This window comes from Sebastes fasciatus, chromosome 5 (genome assembly GCF_043250625.1).
Source record: "Sebastes fasciatus isolate fSebFas1 chromosome 5, fSebFas1.pri, whole genome shotgun sequence".
Classification (NCBI taxonomy): domain Eukaryota; kingdom Metazoa; phylum Chordata; class Actinopteri; order Perciformes; family Sebastidae; genus Sebastes; species Sebastes fasciatus.
This window is the reverse complement of record NC_133799.1, coordinates 31,729,033-31,750,436: the sequence shown is the minus strand read 5'-3', so window position 1 is coordinate 31,750,436 and position 21,404 is coordinate 31,729,033. Positions and strand designations below refer to the sequence as shown.

Sequence of the window (21,404 nt, the reverse complement as noted above, 5' to 3'; positions counted from 1 at the left end):
TACGGCTTATAGGCTATTATTAATGAATCTGAACAGCCGACACCCCCCCTCCCCACCCTCCCACCCGCAGAGTGCAATAAATAAATAATGCTGTAGAAGTCATGCATATGAACAACATGCGTCGGCACTATATACTGCAGTAATGGGCAGACGCTGTAGGGTCAATATGGTAGGCTAATATTTCTCAACACTTGGCGATATAGGCCAGAGCTGCTTTCGCAATTTTTTACAAGGCCAAAAGAAAGAAAGAAAGAAAGAAAGAAAGAAAAGCGATTTATCCAACAGCATCCAAACGCATCTTCTGCAGCAGCCTGACGCTCTATTATCCATAATAAACCCGGAGATTTAATGAGATATTGTATTTAGTGTAATATGAGGAGCGCGCTGTAATTTGTGCCGTGAACATTGGAGCCAATAATAATAATAATAATAATTGTGGCCTTGGTAATTTGGTTTTAAAAAAAAGCGCATCTTAATGTGCGCAGTATGTCCGTGCATTGCTGCAAAATGCGAGCAGACAGTGAAACCAAAGTGCACCCAAAATGATTGAGAGAAGAGGTGGTGTCCATGCAGTGAATGATAAGCAGGTGGATTAAACAGGCGACATGTGTTCAAAGTATTAAGAAAACAGCGAAACTTAAGCCTGTGTTTACTGGCAAAATTACACTGCTGTCATGTGTATTTGGCTGGGGAGCTGTAATGTGCCTTTTAATTCCACAATGTGCATTATAAAAACGCAGCAATGTTTTCTATATTAATGAAAATATCAGCAACAGAAATAAGCGTAAAATGTTAGGATAATAAAAATGTTAAATAATACTGCAGGTTTGCATGCGTTCTTAATTTTTTTTTTTTATAGAGCAGCAAAGGTCAATTTGTCTCACTGTAATAAGCGATGGTTTCAGAAGAAAAGCAACCCAAACAAACGAGCCCCGAGGCGATAATTCACACGATGCGCCTCAACGCATTATTCTCCCGGGTGCGCGCTTATACCAGGCTAAATAAAATAACTATTTTGATAACATTTAATTCCAGATCCGTTTGTTTAGTTTTAACTCCTGAACCAACATCTTGCCGCAGTATATATATATATATATACAGACACATTCAGGATCACAGAAAAGCATCATTACGCATTATACGCACTGGCGCTGCCAAATAGAGTTTTTTAGAATTGTGCCAAAACAAGATAACGCAAAAAAGAAAATGTTTATAACTTGAAGAGTGATGCAAAAAAATATATTGTGAGGCTGAAAAATAACAAAGTGCAATGAGGTCACTAGAGGTTATTTCCCCTTAAAAAAACTTCCTGAAACAAGTTCACTGACGCTTATTGGATATTGAGACTGAGCAGATTATCAGCAGGGTTGTTTTTTTCTTTTTTTTTTCTTGCAGGCTTCTTCTCCTCCTGATCGCTCACGCTGAGAAATTCAGGCTTATTGTCTGCTGTGCTCCCAGAGAACAGCTGCTAAGCCAAGGCCACATTCCCAGTATACTACCCGACTCATCAAAACCATTCATCCCACCACCATGCACCAATCAGCTGCTAAGCATCCATATGGAGATGTGCTGGTAAACAGGGATGGAAACAAAAAGGCGTGGAAACTGACCTCCAGTCGGTGATCACTAAGTTTGAAATGAAAAATCTACAAATTTAAAACACCATATGCTCCTGTAACTAATTATTTACGTTGATCTATTTATGTCATAAAAATTATGTCAGCATCCAAAAAGGGTGACCTGAGATTATATGGGTTAGATACCACTAGGATTATCAAAATTAATATATATATACAATTATTGTGTCTTAATAAAATAAGAGCCACAGGATATAGCTGTAAATTATTTTATAATATTAAAAAGTATTTAGAGAAATCCAGTTTATAATTAATAATGTGTAATTGATGAATTGGCACTATCTGTTTATATCATGTTTATTTTTGTTTATAGCTTATTCTTATTTTATTCTAACGTTTTTATCTATTCTTTTGTTATTATACTGCTTGACTTGCACCAACAAAACCAAAGAAAATTCCTAGTATATACCTCTTACACCTGGCAATAAACACCATTCTGATTCTGATTCTGAATTGTTTTCTTCTTGTATGAAAGTTTTTTGCGTCAAAAAAAATGAATTTTGAAACTCCAGTTTTGAATAGAAGCGTCTGCAAATTCAATTAGTATCATTACTTCTTTATTCATTCCGTTCTTCTCCTCCATCTAATAAACTTTATAAGTTTATTTTGCTAATGTAAGTGTATTTGTACAAAAGACAAACAAACAAACAATCAGACAGGAGCAGTCCTCATGGTCTGACAGACAGACACAGAGAGTCTTTATAGGACTGGCCTTTAGGCTATCTGGGCCTACATTAAATACCTCCTTTACTTCTGTAAAATGTCTTTAAATGGGTCTTTTTCTGGGGGGGAAAGGGGGAGAACAAGTCCTGCAATGTGGTTCCGATGCAGTTACTCACATCACGTGTTCAACCAGGTTTCTCTGGTTCACCGTCTTTTTCTCGTCTTGTTTCGAGTCTGTTTGTGTGTTTTTATCGTGGATGCTGTGAGACCATGGGGTTATTGAGGGGGTTCAGCGGGTTTAGAGCCGGTTGCCCTCCAGGCCCCAGGCCGTGGATGAGCACCCTCGGGACTAGAGGTCTCTGGAGGCCGGGATGCGGCGCGGCAGGAGTCCGGTACATGCTGCTGTACATGGCCGCGGCCGCCGCTGCCGCCGTGGTGCTGTCCACGGTGCCCAGCAGGCTCGGGTGGTAGAAATAGGGCGACGGGAACATCCTCTGTAAGGCCGAGTAGTTTCCTGCTTCAGCCAGCAGCTCTAATCCCACCGCCGTCTGCCTCTTCCACTTCGTCCTGAAAAATCAGATCAAAATACAAACAGATGAATTATTTAATCAGTTCTCTCTCTCCTGATAATTCCCCAAACGGCCTCCTTAATTGGTATGCACGAGCCTAATTATTGAAGGCACCGAATCACGGTTAAGGTTTAATTAGGTAAAAGAAAAAAAATATCAAGAAGTGTGATATGCTTTGGCTCAAACTTATCAAAGCCTACTTTTTTTTTTACACACCTGCACAAGGACAATAAATATAGGCTCTATAATTAACCTTTATTTTGAAAAGTCGCAGGTAAAAAGCTACGGGATTTTAAATAAAGCTCTGCGGATGAAAGATAGACTATATATACATGTTTTAAAAAATAAAATAAAAAAACTCAAGGACATTTTAAGCAGTTCTACCAAGGAGGAAAACATGTGCATTAACAACATATGTTGCAAGAATATATATATATATATATTTCGTGACACTTTCAAACTAAATAAAACATATATGCATGAGGTGTTTAAATATATAATAGGCCCAGTGAAGCTGTAAGCCAAAAGACAAAGTGCGAGCAAGCAAAAATAAAAACATAAATTGACATTTTCAGAAAATTTGTAATTTCAACTTGCTCTACAAAATATATCTTATTAGGATTTTATTTTGAAATGATCATGTCAACCTCAAATATGTCGAAATGTATTCAGTAAATAAAATAAAGATTCTTATTTGTTTTTCTCAAAATACAGATTTTGAAAAATCATTGGGGCCTTTCCGTGCCCGAGAACAATTACAATAAAAGTTGTGCATGCTTGTGTTGCCTCTGTTTGGATGGATTAGCAAATGGTGAGTTAGAAGTATTGTCAAAATAAAGGCCTGATGTCAGACATGTGGGATGTGTTTATGACTGGCTGAATTAAAAAAATACTCAGCAACATAAATAACAATAAAATGCATCATTAATGTGTGGGTTTTGTTTTGGTAGTGATTTTTGATGTTTAACAATGTGTAATAATATGTTAACATTATTTTTTAAATGATGAAATATCTCAGTGCTGACTTGGATCATTCCTCTAATAAAGAGTTGTTTTTAAAGGACCAAAATGAAGCTGTGTTGCTGCATGTTTTCGTTGTGTCTGTGTTAGTTGTGTGTGGTGACCTACCGTCTGTTTTGGTACCAGGTCTTGACTTGCGTGTCCGTCAGGTTGAGAGCCGCGGCCAGGTCCATGCGGTCCTGCACGCTGAGGTATTTCTGTCGCTCGAAGCTCCTCTCCAGCTGGTTGAGCTGGTGGTCGGTAAAGGCTGTCCGTGCTTTGCGAGGCTTTTTCGTGCGCATCGGTGGACTGTCTCTGCTACTGGAGATCTCCCGGTCGCCTTCTTCTTTAGTCCCTAAACAACAGATCAAGCAAGACGGAATTAGACTAAAACAAATCAGGCCTGCTGGAAAAAAATGTCTCCACTTTTAAATACCTTTTCAATACCGAGCCCTTTAAAAAACACCAAAAATAACCACACAGGCAGGTGTGCGCGATCAGCCTCCAGTCAAACTTTCACCCAACTTAGTAGAAATACTTTTTGCTCCAAGTGATGGAGCTTTTTACTCACACACACGTGTGGTACAATAAATAAAAGACATTTTATGTGTTATATGTCACCTGAAGTTTTTTTTTTGGTTCTTTTTTTCCTTCAGAAAACGAGAAATCAATATGTCAATCCATCTCTATTTGTAGCTGGTTTCCAGTGCACCATGATCCCCCCTCTAGGAAGAACAATAATCTCTCTAATTGACCCACTAGGGAGGCCACCGCGCACGGGGAAAATCACCGGGCTTACATCTGTTTTCACATCTATTAGACTAATAAAGGAAGCCAGACAAAGAATCAGACAGTGAAAAAAATACATATTATTTCTAGTATCATTAGATTTATTATTACTTTATTTTTTTTAAGCCCACTAATATTATTTTAACTCATTTGTTTTTATTGGCTACACTCTTTTATTTGTAGCCCATAATTCACCTCAACTATAACAGATTTTTTTCAGTAAACGAAATAATAAATGGTGTCTTTTCTGAGATCAATTACGGTCTCTTACCGTTACATTTCATTTCACTCTGAATGTCGTCTCTTTTGTCCAACTTGCCTCTGTTCTCGTCTTGTTCCAGCTTGGGCCTGAAGCCGTCCGGAGCCGTGGCACTTTCTGGTTTTGGCGTGTGATGCGGTGAGGATACACTGGTGGTGCTGTAAGGTGCGCAGGCTGCCAGCGGTTTACTGTCGCCCAAAATGTCTTTGATTAGAAACGAGGAGGTGGCGCTCCTCGGTGCGCAGCCGGCACCTGCGAGCTGCAGCGGCTCACCACGCTGCTGCTGCTGCTGCTGCTGCTGTTGCTGGGGCGACAGCGGCTGGTTGTTGTGATGATGGTGTTGGTGATGCTGCTGAAGGCTGTCCTGGACCAGATGCGCATCGGCGGCGGAGTTGTGCTCCATGGTGACCGAGATGGGAGACGAGGGGCCCGTTCCCACAGTGTCTATGTCCGAGCATGGCGACGGCGTTGCCAGGCTCCTGAAATCCGCCGTCCTGCTGTCGCCCAGCCGGAAATCTCCGTTCATGAGGTTGCCAGAGTTATTAGAAGCGCCGGATAAAATAGTGTCTATCCCAAAACTCGACCCGCTGGATCCTTCCATGTTACGAAAGGAGTGGTGAAGAAGTCTTCATAACAACAGCCGAGATGATGCTTCTCCTCCTCCTCCAAGAAAAGTCAGCAAAAAAATTAACTTATAATAAGAAAATTATTTAAAAACAAAAAACCCAAGAGAGAAAATCCACGTTTTACAAAGCGGCTCCAAAAGGTGTTACATTCAGGGGAAAAATGCGTAAAAGTGTGGGTCTGCGTAGTCCACGTCGCTTTTTAGTGTTTGGATATTGAAGTTAGTGTTAAAAGTTGAGTCGTATAGAGAGATATACATAGGGCTGACTCCTCCACATCAGGCTCCCCCTTTTTGCTGCTAATCGCTCCAGTGTTGCTCTACAATGACTTCCTATACTGACGTCACGGCCCACGGCGAGGGGGGAATTAATATTTTCTCCTTTATAATAAACACTCGACGCCTTTTCTCTCGTCGTCCCCCTCATACACCACCACCTCCACCACCACCTTCCTCTTCTGCTATTGGCTCCCACTCCTGACTGGCTCTGGAGCCTCACCAATCAGGGAGTTGTTTCTTTATCGAGACAGTTCAAGCCAACCATTGAGTTTAATTCTGGAATAAAAAAAATAAAAAAAAGGAGGAAAAAAAACACGCGTGTGCTTCAAGGCCACGCTGTAAACATTTTATATTAAATATCCTGGCTGAGGCAGAAAGACTGAGGGAAGTGGGAAATAAAGAAAAAAGAAGGAAACAAATAATTATGATGCTCTAAATTAATTGATAAAGTCTAACTGAAAAAAAGGCAGAAACTCAACGGTGGCTGTTCAGCAGTTCCAGCACTATGGTAGGATGAAATATAAATATATCATTTATTTTTTCGAAATATCATTTATTGACTCCAGAATTTTCTTGTTGGACACTTTTACGCTGCGTAAAAGTTTAAAATGCGCAATTGTTGCCATATTTTAACTTTATCCATTTTCAGAGCTGATTTTAAATTGGAAAAATAATTTTAAAATGATAATATTTGAGATGTGAACACGAGGCCGTGATCGCGTCCTGCACTGTCATCTATCTTTATGGATATATTCCTCGACATATTTAGGAACTGGGAGGAGTGCTGGTGACTGTCATGACAGCACATCTTGTTAATAAGCATGTCATCCTAATTAGTAAAGTAATTATGAGGTGCTAATGAGCGTTCAAAGGTAGTAAGGAATTCAGGACTTTCTCCCTCCCCATCGACGTGGAGATTTGAAGGATATATGGAGGAAAAAGCGCGCTGCGTTCAGCTGACAAAGTGTCTGCAGAGAGAGGCTGCACTTCTGAACACGCGCGCTCTCCGGATGATGTCTGTTCATGGGAAATGTCACTTCTCACAGATAGGTGAATGTATGCTCGTGCTCTCTCACAGTTTTTTTTTTTTTTTTTTTTGGCGGACGTGAAATTTTCTTTCAGATGGATTTTTTTCTTCCTCCACATCCTCCGCACTTTTTCCGGAATTTGAGGATGAATCATCGAGCGGGTTTATCTTATTATTATTGCTTTTTTTCTTATCCTTTTCTTCTTCCTCTTCTTCTTCTTCTTCCTCCCCAGCAGGTTGACGATGATGATGATTATTGATGTGAGACGGAGGAAGATTTTAAGCTGTTGTTCACGCTCAGAAATCCGGATTTGTAGGTTTGTTTGTTTCTGATTTAAATTATTCATTTTTTTAAAAAACAAAATGCAATTATCCAGGGATTTTATTAACTAAAACGTAATTTATTTATTGTATATTTATTTATTTTTATTCGATTGGTGTTTGCATGCAGAAATGGTAAAAAAATATAGGAAAAAATTTACTCACCCTATTATTTAAAAAATCTATTTTAAAAAAGGTTTTGAAACTTATTTGTCGTCGATTTTTAAAATGTCTCAACACTCATTCAGGGTTGCACAAGAAAATTATGTTTAACTTGTATTAATAATTCAAATGCTTTGAATTACCAACACGCTGTAAAGCAGCAGACTCTAATTAAGAGCTTTAATATTTTGATTATTCACATATAAAACGTTCAGTGTTTGGGTGTTTTTTTTCTTACAGCATCTAGCGTCTATGGGACAATTAAATACCAAATGGTGTTTATTTCGATTTCAACACTTAATTTAAAAATCGAATGAGAGTCCCTTTTTTATCAGGCATTAAATCGAATAAATTAAATGAGTATTAAATGTTATAAAATGCTGTGCGTAAAAGTGAGCTTGTATTTATCTACCAGATCTAGATATAGGATGACTCCTCTCACTGTGGAGCTCCAGCTTTGAGCCGCAGCAGCAGCAGCAGGCAGATAGGTTGATCACAAGGCGGCGACAAAGCGAGTCTGCTGCAGACACAGTGAAGTTCATGAGCAAGCTGAGGCCTCAGCTGCCCTTTAATGACTCCACGTTTCACTTTTAGATGGCTTAATATTACATTAATACGCACTTTGAAATAATTATCAACCAGTCAAGCCATTCTGTTGATCTCCGTCTGCAGCACTGTGACAGAGCTGGTTGAAAACAACTTTATATTCTAACAACAAGCAGCGTGGCACAAATAGAAAAGACATTATCTCCACAGTGGAAACCAATTACAATATCCTGTCCACATGCAGCCACATAATCAGGCCTTTTTCTAACCCTTATTCCCTACAAATCGCTCAGATCAGATCAAAGCGATGCTTAAACATGTCAGTCAATGTGCTGCTGCTCATCAAGCCGCAAACAGGACCAATCAATGGCTTTATTAGCAGCTTTAAGGCGCCGCAGGAGCAAATTGAATGCGACCAGTTAAAGGTATCGTCTTATTGGCCTCAGCTGATGGTCGATGATGGGACGGTGTAACAGTGGCTGGCACCATATTGATTCTCTGGCGGCTTTTGCGTGTAAGCTGTCACTTCACCGCTGGCGACCTTTAGGTTGCACAGTTGCAGCGTTTACACAGAGACACCCCGCATTTAGACTGTCAATCACTGCAGGGGGGGGACAGGCTGGACCGGCTTTACAACACAACACACATGGCTATTGGTTCAGATCAGAAGTTTAAGGCTGCTTCTGTTAATTAAAGAGTTTTAGATGTTCCCAGCCTCATAGACTGGAGGGTGTCATGTTTTAATTACATGGGACCAACGTCATGAAAAGCAGCATCCAATCAGGATAGATGAGAGGATATTATAAGGGGATCCGGTGATTGGTTGAGGAAAATATGCAAGTGAAAAAAAATATTTGTTATTGGTTCTTGGCAGGATTTTTTTTTGTAGTTATTAGCATCCAGTTAAAAATACATTTTTCTTTCATTTAACTTTAATAAAACAATTTGATTTAATTGCGTTTACATTTTCAGGGGCCGTAAAAAGGTCACTTTTGAGAAGGAAACACTGAAAAATGTAACTTATAAAGTCGATCTTAATCTTTCCTGCTTTTAAATTATACACAAAAAAAACCTTAAAGTTACATTTAAAATGAACAAAATGGAGTTTGTAATCTATTACAGTTACTAAAATAAAGAATCCCAGTCACGTGATCTAAAATAGATTATTTATAATATTTGATTACTCAAACTGAGACTTAAAAATGTACATTTTGTGGAATCATACTTCTGGTCAAAGATACAATAGTTTAATTTGAGAAATAGTCACATTATAACAGAAGCTTGGTTTCATTCAGAAGTAACTGGAGATAATGTTAAATCTCAAGCAATAAAGTTGTTTTTTATTATTTAAAATTAGAAACAGCTGAGCCAAATTTGGACTAACTAATTTGGAGCAGTATTGGTTCATATTGTTATGGTATGAAAATGACCAGAGCAGTGGCATGTGCAGGGTGCGCTCTAATGTCTGTCTGACTGACCATCCCATCAGACTGCTGTTGTCCTGGACAGATGGTCGGGGAATTACACTGATTAAAAGCTGCAAAAAGGACAAGCTGTCCAACGGTATGTACAAAGTCAGAAGATCAGAGTGACTAATCAAACCTCTATCACCCAGATGTCTCCTCTGTTTGGTGGTCAGTGTTTTAAGTAGAGGGAAGGCATTTATTAAAAAGTTAAAAGTTGTATTTGTCCATGAAGAATATGGAGCAAGTGGCTGTCAAACCTCCGTCAGGGCACTTTATTAAATGTTCACACCAATCCTAAAAAAATCAAATCCTTTAAAATCCTACAACCATGTTGGTGCAAATCACTCTGTTGCAATAAAGACTTACTTCTAGTAAGAAAAAAGAAGAGAAAATGAACCTCTGTGAAATATCTTCCTAAACTTCAGGACCATTTTAACACCTGGGCACACGGAGGTCTCATGTGTTCTGAAGGATCTGGCTTAATGTTTTTTTGTGTGTTTGTGTCGTTCCCGAGAGGTCACGGCGGTAAGCCGAGAGAGAGTATACGGTTTAGAGGAGCACTGGAGGAAACTGGGTGGTTACAGTAAACTTCCAAAATCTCCAACTGATCTTCTCGCAATTGACACAGAAGTTCCTGAAATAAAATTCAGTGAAAGCGTCTTGGCACTTTTATTAGTGACAACACTAAAAAAGAGGCAACATTTTAGGCCTATAGCATAGAACAGCATTTCAGTTTCCTCTCATACTTGATCAAGTTTTCTCACTCTGAATTTAACCCAGTCAACGCATTTAAGCTGTTGATGCTTATTATGTGTCATTTCCACAGCTTCAAAATCATTTATTCAGCCAAGTAAGTCACACATCAAAATTAACACCACTGCATAAGTGACTTTTAAAAAATTCATCTACTTATAATGACAGAGAACTGGTATAATTGCCAATACAGTGCTGTTATACATTAGGTTTGGCAGTGATTGGTGCATTACCAACTTGAACTTGACTTGCAGACCTCTTCGTGGGTGATGTTGGTGCAACAGTTTGCTCAACTCAGACCTCAGACCACATTAAAGACGCTCTACAGGGTAAATTTGGCACATTATATCAATGACAAAATTCGTTATCATCTGGCAAATTTTTGAACTTATGTTTGAACTCCTAATGTTTTGAGTGAGACTAAATGCAGTATATATATGCAGGTATATTGTCAAATATAATAAGAAAAAACGTATACACAATATGTTTAGCTTCCTTTCCAAAGTTCAACTATGATTTTATTCATCAAGAGAAGTTTCAGCAACACATTAAACCCCAAATTTAGCATTAATAAGTAGTATATAAACACTTAATAAACACACTATTATGTAGTTGTAATCACGTACAAGGACATTCAATGTGTTTATTAATGTATTTGTCAACAGTTATAGCTTTGACTATTACTATATATAAAAATGTTTATAAGCATCTGTAACTGCTGTATAAACAGTTAATGATCAGATATCGGGCCGATACTGACTCAAATAGCTGGATCGGGTATCGGTGACAATGCTGCTGATCTATTCAATTCAGTTCTATGTTTATATACTATAGACACTGAAATTTGAATTCCTGTTTAAGTTTTGACCAATTTTGTTGCTGCATTAAAAAGGTTTACACTTGAATTGAAATTCCTGTTCATTTCAAAGGTTTTTTACCAAGTTAATGGTGTAGGATTTATTATTTTAATAATAAATAGCAAATTCAGTAAATTTATATCTATGAATTCTATGCATATTTTGTTATACAGAGTTAGGAATGCAATGTTTAAGTCAGGCCTGATGTTGCCTTACACATAAGAGAATGATCCCAGTCACCTCCACACAGTGAGGCATACAGCTTATTAATTAAACACTGGTATCGGATCAGTACTCGGTATATTGGCCGATACCCGAAGCCCAGGTATCGGTATCAGTACCGGGGCTAAAAAAGTCGGATTGATGCATCTGTAGTTAATGAGCTGTTTTCATATTTAATACATGTAACACATGTTATAAAGCATTTATTAACAGTTTATAGTAATGAACAAATCATACAGGCAGGGGTTCGAACTGTCGAGCTTGAAGGTTCATTGTCAACCATGGAAATAGAGTAGTTTGACAAAAAAAAAATCTTAACTCAAGGTCCAATAATTTGATTTGTCTCAGGGATTTCAGCCACATCTAATGGCCTTCATCATTTCTAGATGGAATTTGATCAGTTGTCAAGGAGAGGGTATTAGAGTAGTCATAAATAAAGTAATTATAAAAAATATAGACTTAGATACAATATAAAATATATTCTAATTACTGTTATAGTATAGTTAGTAGATATAACAAATAAATACTTCATATTAATTCATAATCATATATGTGATTGAAGACTAAAGATATATTTTATATATTCACAGCTTTGTTATATTATATTCTTTGTCATGTGTTTATACACCAGTTGATACTTCAAGTTAGAGCTGTTGACAACTACCTGACTTTATTTGCTTACATCTACATTATAATGTGCTATATACCAAATGATAAGTCTTAATATACTGAATGCTAAATGGAGGAGAGAGGGGGGGTTACAAGAAATTACAAGTTTTATTTAGTAGTTTAATTCGTTTCTGTATTCATTATAAACGACTGGACTTGTCCACTATAACTTGGATATTCCAGTCACCTTTACAATTTTGCATCTTACTCTACTTTATATTTCTAAAACCAAGTTAGTCATCAAACATGAACACGAGACTCTCTGCCATAGTGATCAGTCTTTGGTAGTTTATAAGCTTGTTAGAAGTAGGAGTGCTTTCAGTTGCACCATCAGTGTGTGGACGTACATTCGCGCCAATTACTCTCTTTTACAAGTATATTAGTGATCAGATTACACATGCAGGACAACGTGCTTCTCCTCCGGCAATTAGATAGCATTTTTCATTTCGGTGTCATGAGAAAAAAGGGCTAAGATGATGTGATGATGGGAATCAAATTTCAATTCAAAATTACATCCCAGGAGCTTTGGAATTAAAGGTTGCGGCGTGAGAGCGATCTGACATTTAGGATGGACACACTGTATGCTATTTCAACCTCTAAACGTCATTTCCACTCATGCAGTAATGAAACATGTGACATTCAAGTTCAATTTGAAGAGCAGGGCTGGTATTATTCTACGCCATACAATTCGAAATATGATAAACCGGGATGGGGAGTAAAGTCGGCTTTTCATCAAGGGATCCTGGTCTTTTCTATGAGAATAAAAGATCCTAAAAAAATCTGTATTATCTGCGAGTGTATTTTTTTTTTTCAAGCACAGCTATTTGCTGCCACGAGAAATATTCAAGGAAAGCAACGTCACCGCAAAGGATTCTGGTTTTCCTCCCTCTGTCTGAGGTACATGATCAGAAACGCTCGGGGAGTGGAGAACACATTGATTTGAGTGTGTTCCAAACGCAGACTGGCCCTGACAAGGTTGTTATAACAGTCGGAGGGGTCTATACAATCACTTAATTACCAAAGCTGTCAGTCAAAGGGGGTCGCTGCTGGCTCCATCCATGGCTGCGAGCGGCGTTCCACTAGCAGCCTCCCTGAGTGATTGATCCATGCTGATGGCATCGCAAAAATAATTACAACTCGTCTCCTGATGTGTGATTCCATACCACATTCACGCTTCACAAAGGTAATCGGGGGGATCAGGAGGGGTCAGTGCCATTTCCTATTACCTGAAGTCCAAGCGAAAGGGTAAAACAATGCAAACAGAGCGAGGCGAGGAGAAAAGACGGAGAAGGGGGGGATGAGGAGGGGTGGCCGATGGACATTACGAATAGCCGAGGAAGCTCGTGTGCACTTTGTCAAACTGTGTGATTTTTTTTTTTCCCCTCCCTTGAGCCAGCAACAACACATACTGTAACAGATTGATGGTGTCCAACATGGGGTAATGAAAATTCAAAACAATCACTGGGTCATTAAGTTGATTGGCATCACAATTGTCAAGCTGTTGGAGGCTAAATGGGGAGCTCATTCACAAGAGTCTGCTTTCATCTGATAGCAACACTTGGTGTCTGAGAGTGGCTCCAAACTGCAAATCAATGCTAGAATTTCCTAATTGTACAGGCATTCCCACCCCATGCAGTATGTTCTAGGGATATCACCATACCAGAAATTTAGTAGTTAATACCAGAACCAGTGAAATACCATAATGTTGTATACCAATTCGATATCAATGTAAAAAAAACAAAACAAAACAATGTACTTCAACATACACTCCTTTATATCCGTTTGCATACCGTTTTTTGCAAATTTGTTATTAATCCTTGATGACCCATCTCAAGTTTCTCGCCAAAAACTAAATTTTACAAGATTACATTTGAACACATCATAGTAACGTTATAATTAACCTTTGCCCAATACAATTTTTTTATTACATGGACATTAAGCGTGTCATGCAGGATGCATTTTAGGCTTTACGTGTGTCATTTGTACACAATGCAACAGAACTACAGTAACGGCTGCAGTTAGGTTGAGGCAAAAAAAACACTTACTTAAGTTTAGGAAAAACATCCTGGTTGGGCTTAGAATAAGTATATAAACTATGTACAACATGTACGGAAAAAACATATCAGTACGGAAAACACGTCACTAAAAAACATGTGACAAGCATCACTAACATAACTTACAAAAAAAACAAGTCTCCTGGTTAAAAGTTGTATGTTTGTTGGACACATCCAACTCGATTTTTATTCTACGTCACTAGCTCTGATCGTAACATATTCAAGCAGAGCGTTTACATTGTAGTCAGTACAGACTACATGGCGTATAAATGACACGCCAAAAGCAAGAGAGGCGTTCTTATTGCACACTAAATGCCTTGCATATTATCGTGGCGTTCATATTCCTTTTCATGCGAATAAGTTGAATTTTTACTGAATAGAGCTTGAACACATCATAATGTAACAACCTCAGTTAGAGTCAGCTGTAAGCTCCGTTATTTAGCCAACCAGAATTGTCGACGGGACCCCGTTAACGTTAGTCTCAAACCCTGATCCCCGGTACCTACGCTACCTGCGGTACTGTAGAAAACGAATACGTTACATTTTCAGAATTTTGGCATCGACTTTACTAATCTGGTACTTGTAAACCAACTTTGTAATGCCACTTAAACATGAACAAAATATTTTCTTCTGTCAGATTCAAAAGAATATATATATATAGTGTCACACACAATAAAGTCTCAATACAACTTGTATTTTCTTTCTTTCATTCTGACAGCATAAAAACTAAAACTTTATTGTCCCTCATAATTATGTCCATTATCAATATGTCTGTTCTTCTGATGACAACGTATGGGGGTTATTTGGTTTGGCACCCCTTTGGTAATATGCCAATCTACAGATGTTTAGAATGTGTTAAGTATCAGTGGTTCCATGGCAACTGGAGCCCAAATCACAAGTGGAATCTGCCATACGGTTTCACATGCACGCTGTGGAGGCATTCATATTCATGGTGAAAGCATTAACCATCATTAACCGTCTCCCTGGTCTTGACACAGAACTGCAGCGTGAGGAGGACTGGCAGACATTACCCATCCTTCAATTCCTGACAGCACGCTCAACAAAAAAAACAAAAAAACACAAAGAACACAATGTAAATTGCGAAATCAAGCGAGTAAACAATGTACATATGGTGTCTACACCTGAAGGGACCGTCCCGTTCTCTTCGTGTTACCGTGCAGCGGGCAGGGCGGAGGCATGATGTCACTAACGAACCCCTGCAAAACACGGCGGTGAATAATGAAACGCAACACTGCATTTTGCAACAGAAAGAATAAAAAGGTGAAATCATCGGCGAGCGAGGGAGGAAAAAGAGTGAAAGAAAGCGAGCGATGATTAAATGATCAAAAGCTGGCAGTGCGAGTCTCTGTGTCACTGCGAGGCACACTCATCTACCCACAAGTGAAAGTTAGGTTTCAAGCACAGTGTAATTATAGCTGGGGATGTCAGTTTGACATTAATGCAGCCAGCAGAAATTCCCTAATTGGCCTCAGAGGAGAAAGTGAACCAGAAAATATATTAACATTTTAAAAAAGCATATTTTGCCTAATCCTTTCACTTTCCAACAATATTTGAAGACCAAAATGCCCCAGGCATGAGAATTTAAATGAGCAATTTTGTTTTTGAAGGAAACGGCCAATGAGACAGAAAATAGACTAAAGGGAAATCATTAGTGTATGAGAGATCCTGACAGGCTCGCCTTGCTGACTGGCTGGCCTGTCACTAGGAGTCTGTGTTCTTCAGCTCCACGCTATGAGCTAAGCTGATAACATGAAAAGACCCATAAACGTGCAGCCAGAAGTCAAAGCCTATTATCTAGAAATTCAAATGCAGGGGTAAGGATGAGAAAATCAGGAAGGGGAGGAGGAGGTGGGTGGGGGGGGCTAGCTCTCTCTATCTGTCTCCTGTAGGGGGAAAACTGGCCAGATCGAGAGATCTTGTAATAGGCCCCTGTTATCCGACACAAACGTGTGGCAGCGGCGCCGCCAGAAAATATTGCAACAAATCATAACATCACTCAAAAAAAAAAAAAAAGAGGGAGGGGAGATAAAAGCAGAGAGAACACGGATGGCAACTTTAAGTTAAGAGGAGATGCGATGTCACATGTGCCCGGGCTGATGTGATATGACCGTATCACAGAAACACAGCTAAGTGCAGTCAGGAGACGTTAGCCCGGTCCCCCGGTGATGAAGCAGCTGAGGCAAGCATCGCCCCTGGCGTGGGACTGCAGGGCAAACTGCTCGGGCTGGAGAGCCTTGCCCTTTTGAAACAAAACCGGAGAGGAATGGCCAGGGGAAGCTAGCCGGCCTCGGCGAAAAAGGGGGCCAGGTTTATTTCCTCCAGCAATAAAGAGAGAGAGAGAGAGAGAGGAAAAAAAAAAAAAGAATGATTGAGAAGACAGAGGAAAGTGAGAATAACAGATCTCAGAGCTGGCGTCTCTTTTTGTGCGACAACAAAGGGCATATGATATTCCTTACTCCTTTACAGCCGGCCGGTCAGAGGGTTTCTTCTGGCACCTTTATTCTGCTCACAGTCGCAGACTGCTCGCCGAGGTATAGGGATTGGATTTTTTTTTTGTTCTATTAGGCTGTTACCCTGAACACAGCAATCTAATCAGGCCCTTTGATAAACATTTGACACAAAGCAGTGGGCTTCTGTCTCGGCTGCCTACAGCCCAGGGCAAGAGATTGAGCCTGACGAATTTTCATCCACAATTTTCTCTATTTTAACTCCACCTGTCAAATGGTATGCCAGTCAGTGTGACACAAAGATGGGGGAAATCAAAGCCTCTCTCATCTTAGAGGAACACAGACGTGCAGAGGGCTACAAGTTTAGTGGGGATTACAAAACGGCAAGCAGACAATGAAGTGATGCAGATCGGGTGGCAGGAATTACATCTTTTTCTGCTTGCACTATTAATGCATATAAACAGTGACATGAATCACCAGCTCATACTGTATTCACACATGAACATGAACGCACAATCATCTCCTTGAAAATGTCAAAAACAGGGCTGTGAAAGTTAACTGGATAATAATGCGTTAATGCAAATTAGTTTTAATTTCTTTAAAGCATTAACGCAATTGATCTTTTGGAGGTTGTAGCGAACTCTGTTTGAAAAGTTAGAGTGAAGATACTGGCATCATATGAAACTTGAAAACCTAAAGGATCCATTGGTACCAAAAATAAAGTGTAAATGCAATCGCCAGAAGTAAAAAGCTAACGTTAGGCTATAGACAAACACCACGGTCGCATGAGCGTGAGCATACGCAACAAAGCTGTAAAGGCGGACGAGTCGGCGTGATGACGTTTAGTAGTGTCATTTAGCCACTTGTTAGCAATCACCTTTTTTAAGACACATAAAGGCTTCAAAATTCACAAGTTGGGTATTTATTGATGTATTTTGTGTGTAGAACAAAACTTTAAAATTAGGGCTGTCAAAGTTAATGCGATAACGCGTTAACGCAATTTGTTTTCACACCATTAATTTCTTTAATGCATTAACGCAACTTGCAATTTTTAGGTCGTAGTGGGCTCATTTTTAAAGCTAGAGTGAAGATACTGGCATCATATGAACCTAGAAAACCTAAGAAATCCATTGGTACCAACCATGTCATACGAGCTTTTCACGAAGGAGGTTAAATAACACTCCAAACTTGCGCAAAATTTTGGCAAGGAAAAACTGGTACAGTCATTTTCAAAGGGGTCCCTTGACCTCTGACCTCAAGATATGTGAATGAAAATGGGTTCTATGGGTACCCACGAGTCTCCCCTTTACAGACATGCCCACTTTATGATACTCACATTGGGGCAAGTCATAGTCAAGTCAGCACACTGACACACTGACAGCTGTTGTTGCCTGTTGGGCTGCAGTTTGCCATGTTATGATTTGAGCATATTTTTATGCTAAATGCAGTACCTGTGAGGGTTTATGGACAATATTTGTCATTGTTTTGTGTTGTTAATTGATTTCCAATAATAAATATATACATATAATTGCATAAAGAAAACATATTTGCCCACTGCTATGTTGATAAGAGTATTGAATACTTGACAAATCTCCCTTTAAGCTACATTTTTAACTGATACATTTTTTTTGCGATTAATCGTTATTACCTATGGACAATTATTAATTAATGGACTCTAATTGATTGACAGCCCTAGTCAAAAACATCCTCCCCGCCGGAGATACCTACTCTGCTATCAGCCCGGTTCTTCAACAGTCATTTGCAACAAACATCTAACTAGAGGAAACTGCAAACTACAAACCATTTGACCCTGAAGCACAGAGTATGGAGCGGCCCTTTTCCACCCAATGGAAGCGGGCTCGGATCACCAGGGTCAACACCTTCTTTGCTGAGCCTACAGCGGCATGGAGGCCTCAGACTCGTGCAAACATCGGGGGACTCGACATGGCCTGAGAGCTTTGCGGACCGGCAGCGACGCTCCCCGGAGACATCGGAGGAAATGCACGCTACAATAACGCCATACACGCAAGCAGCAAATCTAAATGCAAAAATAAAATGATTATCTATTCATTAACTCCCATAATTGAGGTGAACGGCGCTAGTTGCTAGACTGTCATGGAGGCTGCTCTGACTCGCCCCCTCTGGTACCAACACAGAGAAGCAAACACATGCAGCATTCCAGAGGCGTCAACGCTGAGAATAAATGATATGACCTCTGGCTATGGCATGGCCTTCAAATCTAAATCCCTACCTGACCAGCAAGAATCATCCCCCTTTATTCATTCTTCCTGCATACCAAACACATTCGCCACTGAATCGCATCCCCGTGAATCTTTTGATTCCTTTCAATCAGTCTCAAGGACTGTAAACAATGGGGCCGTGGATGTGATAGGGAAAAAGGGAAATCTACCTCTGCTCAATTAAGGAGCTGCCCCGCAGCCTCCCGCGGCCCTGAGAGATAGGAGCTATAATTAGAAGAGGGCAGTTAACTCGCAGACATTATTGATGATCCGCTCCTGACACCTCCCCTCATGTTAGCATTAGCATTTTCTCCCTGAGCCGGGGCTCACGTCGAGAGAGGCTGGTCTCTCGGAGTCCGTGTCAGCGGGGGGGCTGTATATGAGCTGCACGCAGCGCGGCCACATTATGGCTGCAGAGAGGGAGGAGAGAGAGACACCCGAGCTCTCCTCCGAGGCCCCTCTCGGTGCTCGTCCACCTGATGGGAACACGAAGACTTGGCTGTTCTCCCCCTCATCAATACAGCAGGGCTCTTTTGTCAGTAATTTGCAATAAGTGTCCGCGCCACATCTTAAGGGACCTGGAAATCATTACTGGCTGAGGCCCTGCTCCGCTACTAATTGGATGCGTTGGGCCTTATCAACTGAGGATTTTCCGAGACCTTTGACAGATACCAATTCGAAAATCATTGTTCAGTTGTCAATTTAAGAGACCGTTAAAAGAGCTTATTTTAATTTTAATTGGAACTTCCTCCTGCCTTCGCAGTGAGCTGCGAGGATTAAAAATGAGCTCAGGGCATGTGTGTGTGTGTGTGTGTGTGTAGTCCCTCAGATGAGGAGGGAAACTATGCAGGTCAAATTGACGGGTAACAGTTCTGACCAGCGTGCGAATGAAGACGCGCGCATTTAGTTTACAAGCATCCCCCGGCTTTCCTGGGACTTCATCATCAACATCAAATAAGTCGGAATCTGAGGCGGCAAAGCTCCCAATTAAGCAAAAAAACGCATCTGCTTAGGATGTTTGTTGGGGCCGAGTGTGCTGGGACCATCATCGATCACCCCCAGTAAACTGACCGGCTGATAGCGCTGCCCTAACATATTTATGTGCTGCACTCTCTCAATGACCCTGAACTGAAACACTCTCCTGGCTTTAATAAGGCCTGGGAAGGCTCAGCCATGACTATGTATGTATGTATGGATGCAGCTTCGCAGTGGGGAATGGGCTGCGAATGCTGGCAGATGCGGCAAAAAAAGCTAATATGCGTAAACGGGTGTAGGGCTCCGATGAGGCGCTGGCAGTGACGTGGCCACCCAGGGGCAGAGGGTTGAGGGGCTGAGGGCGAGGAGACAGGGCTTGGCAGTGAAAGGGAACTGAATTGTTTTGACACCGCTGATAATTTCAGACGCCAGTGATCACTTCCTTTTGAAACTGCCGTGTCTTGTTTTGCCAAACATCACCCCAATAGAGTGCTACAGAAATGAGTCCTAAAACCAGGAAATGAGTTAGCATTTTAGCACTTCCGGTTCCCTCGTCTTTAAATCAGTGGGTTCTTTGAATGGGTTTTTAGTTAGATGCCTGAAATAAGGTCTGTGGTTAACACAAGCTTAAGAGATTTTAATTAGGGCTGTCAATTTTTTTAAAATACTTAATCGCAAATTAATTGTTTATTTTTCATCTGTTCAAAATGTACCTTAAAGGGAGATTTGTCAAGTATTTAATACTCTTATCAACATGGGAGTGGGCAAATATGCTTGCCACATGCACATATATGTATATATTTATTATTGGAAATCAATTAACAACACAAAACAATGACAAATATTGTCCAGAAACCCTCACAGGTACTGCATTTAGTATAAAAAAGATGCTCAAATCATAACATGGCAAACTGCAGCCCAACAGACAACAACAGCTGTCAGTGTGTCAGTGTGCTGACTTGACTATAACTTGCCCCAAACTGCATGTGATTATCATGAAGTGGGCATGTCTGTAAAGGAGAGACTCGTGGGTACCCAGAGAACCCATTTTCATTCACATATCCTGAGGTCAGAGGTCAAGGGACCCCTTTGAAAATCGGCATGCCAGTTTTTCCTCTCCAAAATTTAGCGTAATATCATAGCGTTATTTAGTGTTCTTCCCGACATGCTAGTATGACATGGTTGGTACCAATGGATACCAGTATCTTCTCTCTAGCTTTAAAACTGAGCCTGCTTCAACCTCCAAAATATTGCGTTAATGTGTTAATGCAAATTCTTTTTAATGCCACTAATTTCTTTAACGTATTATTATCGCATTAACTTTGACAGCCCTAATTTTAACTTTATGTTCTACAGCATAAAATGCATCAATAAATACCCAACTCGTGAAGCTTTTATGTGTCTTAAAAAAGATGGTTACTAACAAGTGGCTAAATGAGACTACAAAACGTCATCACGCCGACTCGTCTGTCGTTACAGCCTTGTGAGTGCTCATGCGACCGTGGTGTAGTTTGTCTATAGCCTAACGTTAGCTTTTTACTTCTGGCAATCACATTTACACTTCAAAAATCAGAACAGTGGTGTTCATTTGTGGAGATTATCTTGCTGAACAAAACCTGTAAGTATCATAAACGTGTGTCTGCCACAGAGTAGGGATGCACCGATACCGGATCGGATATCGGGCCGATACTGACTCATATAGCTGGATCGGGTATCGTGACAATGGATCTGATATGTTTATATACATTAGATACTGGACCAATTTCTTGCTGCATTAAAAAGAATTCCACTTGAATTGTAATTCCAGTTAATTTTTAAAGTTTTGTT

At 40.0% G+C, this 21,404-nt stretch overlaps 1 protein-coding gene across 7 annotated transcripts in view; it reads right to left on the bottom strand.

The window, feature by feature from the left end:
- Positions 1 to 2,174: 2,174 nt before the first annotated feature.
- Positions 2,175 to 21,404, bottom strand: part of barhl2 (BarH-like homeobox 2) — a 68,376-nt gene continuing 49,146 nt past the window's right edge. For 2 of the 7 annotated variants that reach the window (XM_074636489.1, XM_074636491.1), the window contains exons 4-6: positions 4,929 to 5,579; positions 3,998 to 4,223; positions 2,176 to 2,867 (exon numbers count right to left, since the gene is read on the bottom strand). In XM_074636489.1, the coding sequence (XP_074492590.1) occupies positions 2,549 to 2,867; positions 3,998 to 4,223; positions 4,929 to 5,517 (1,134 nt within the window). In that variant the 5' untranslated portion in view covers positions 5,518 to 5,579 and the 3' untranslated portion in view covers positions 2,176 to 2,548. Of the gene's footprint in view, positions 2,868 to 3,997; positions 4,224 to 4,928; positions 6,094 to 21,404 lie in introns of all 7 variants that reach the window. The other 5 variants (XM_074636490.1, XM_074636493.1, XM_074636487.1 and 2 more) reach the window with 3 other exon arrangements.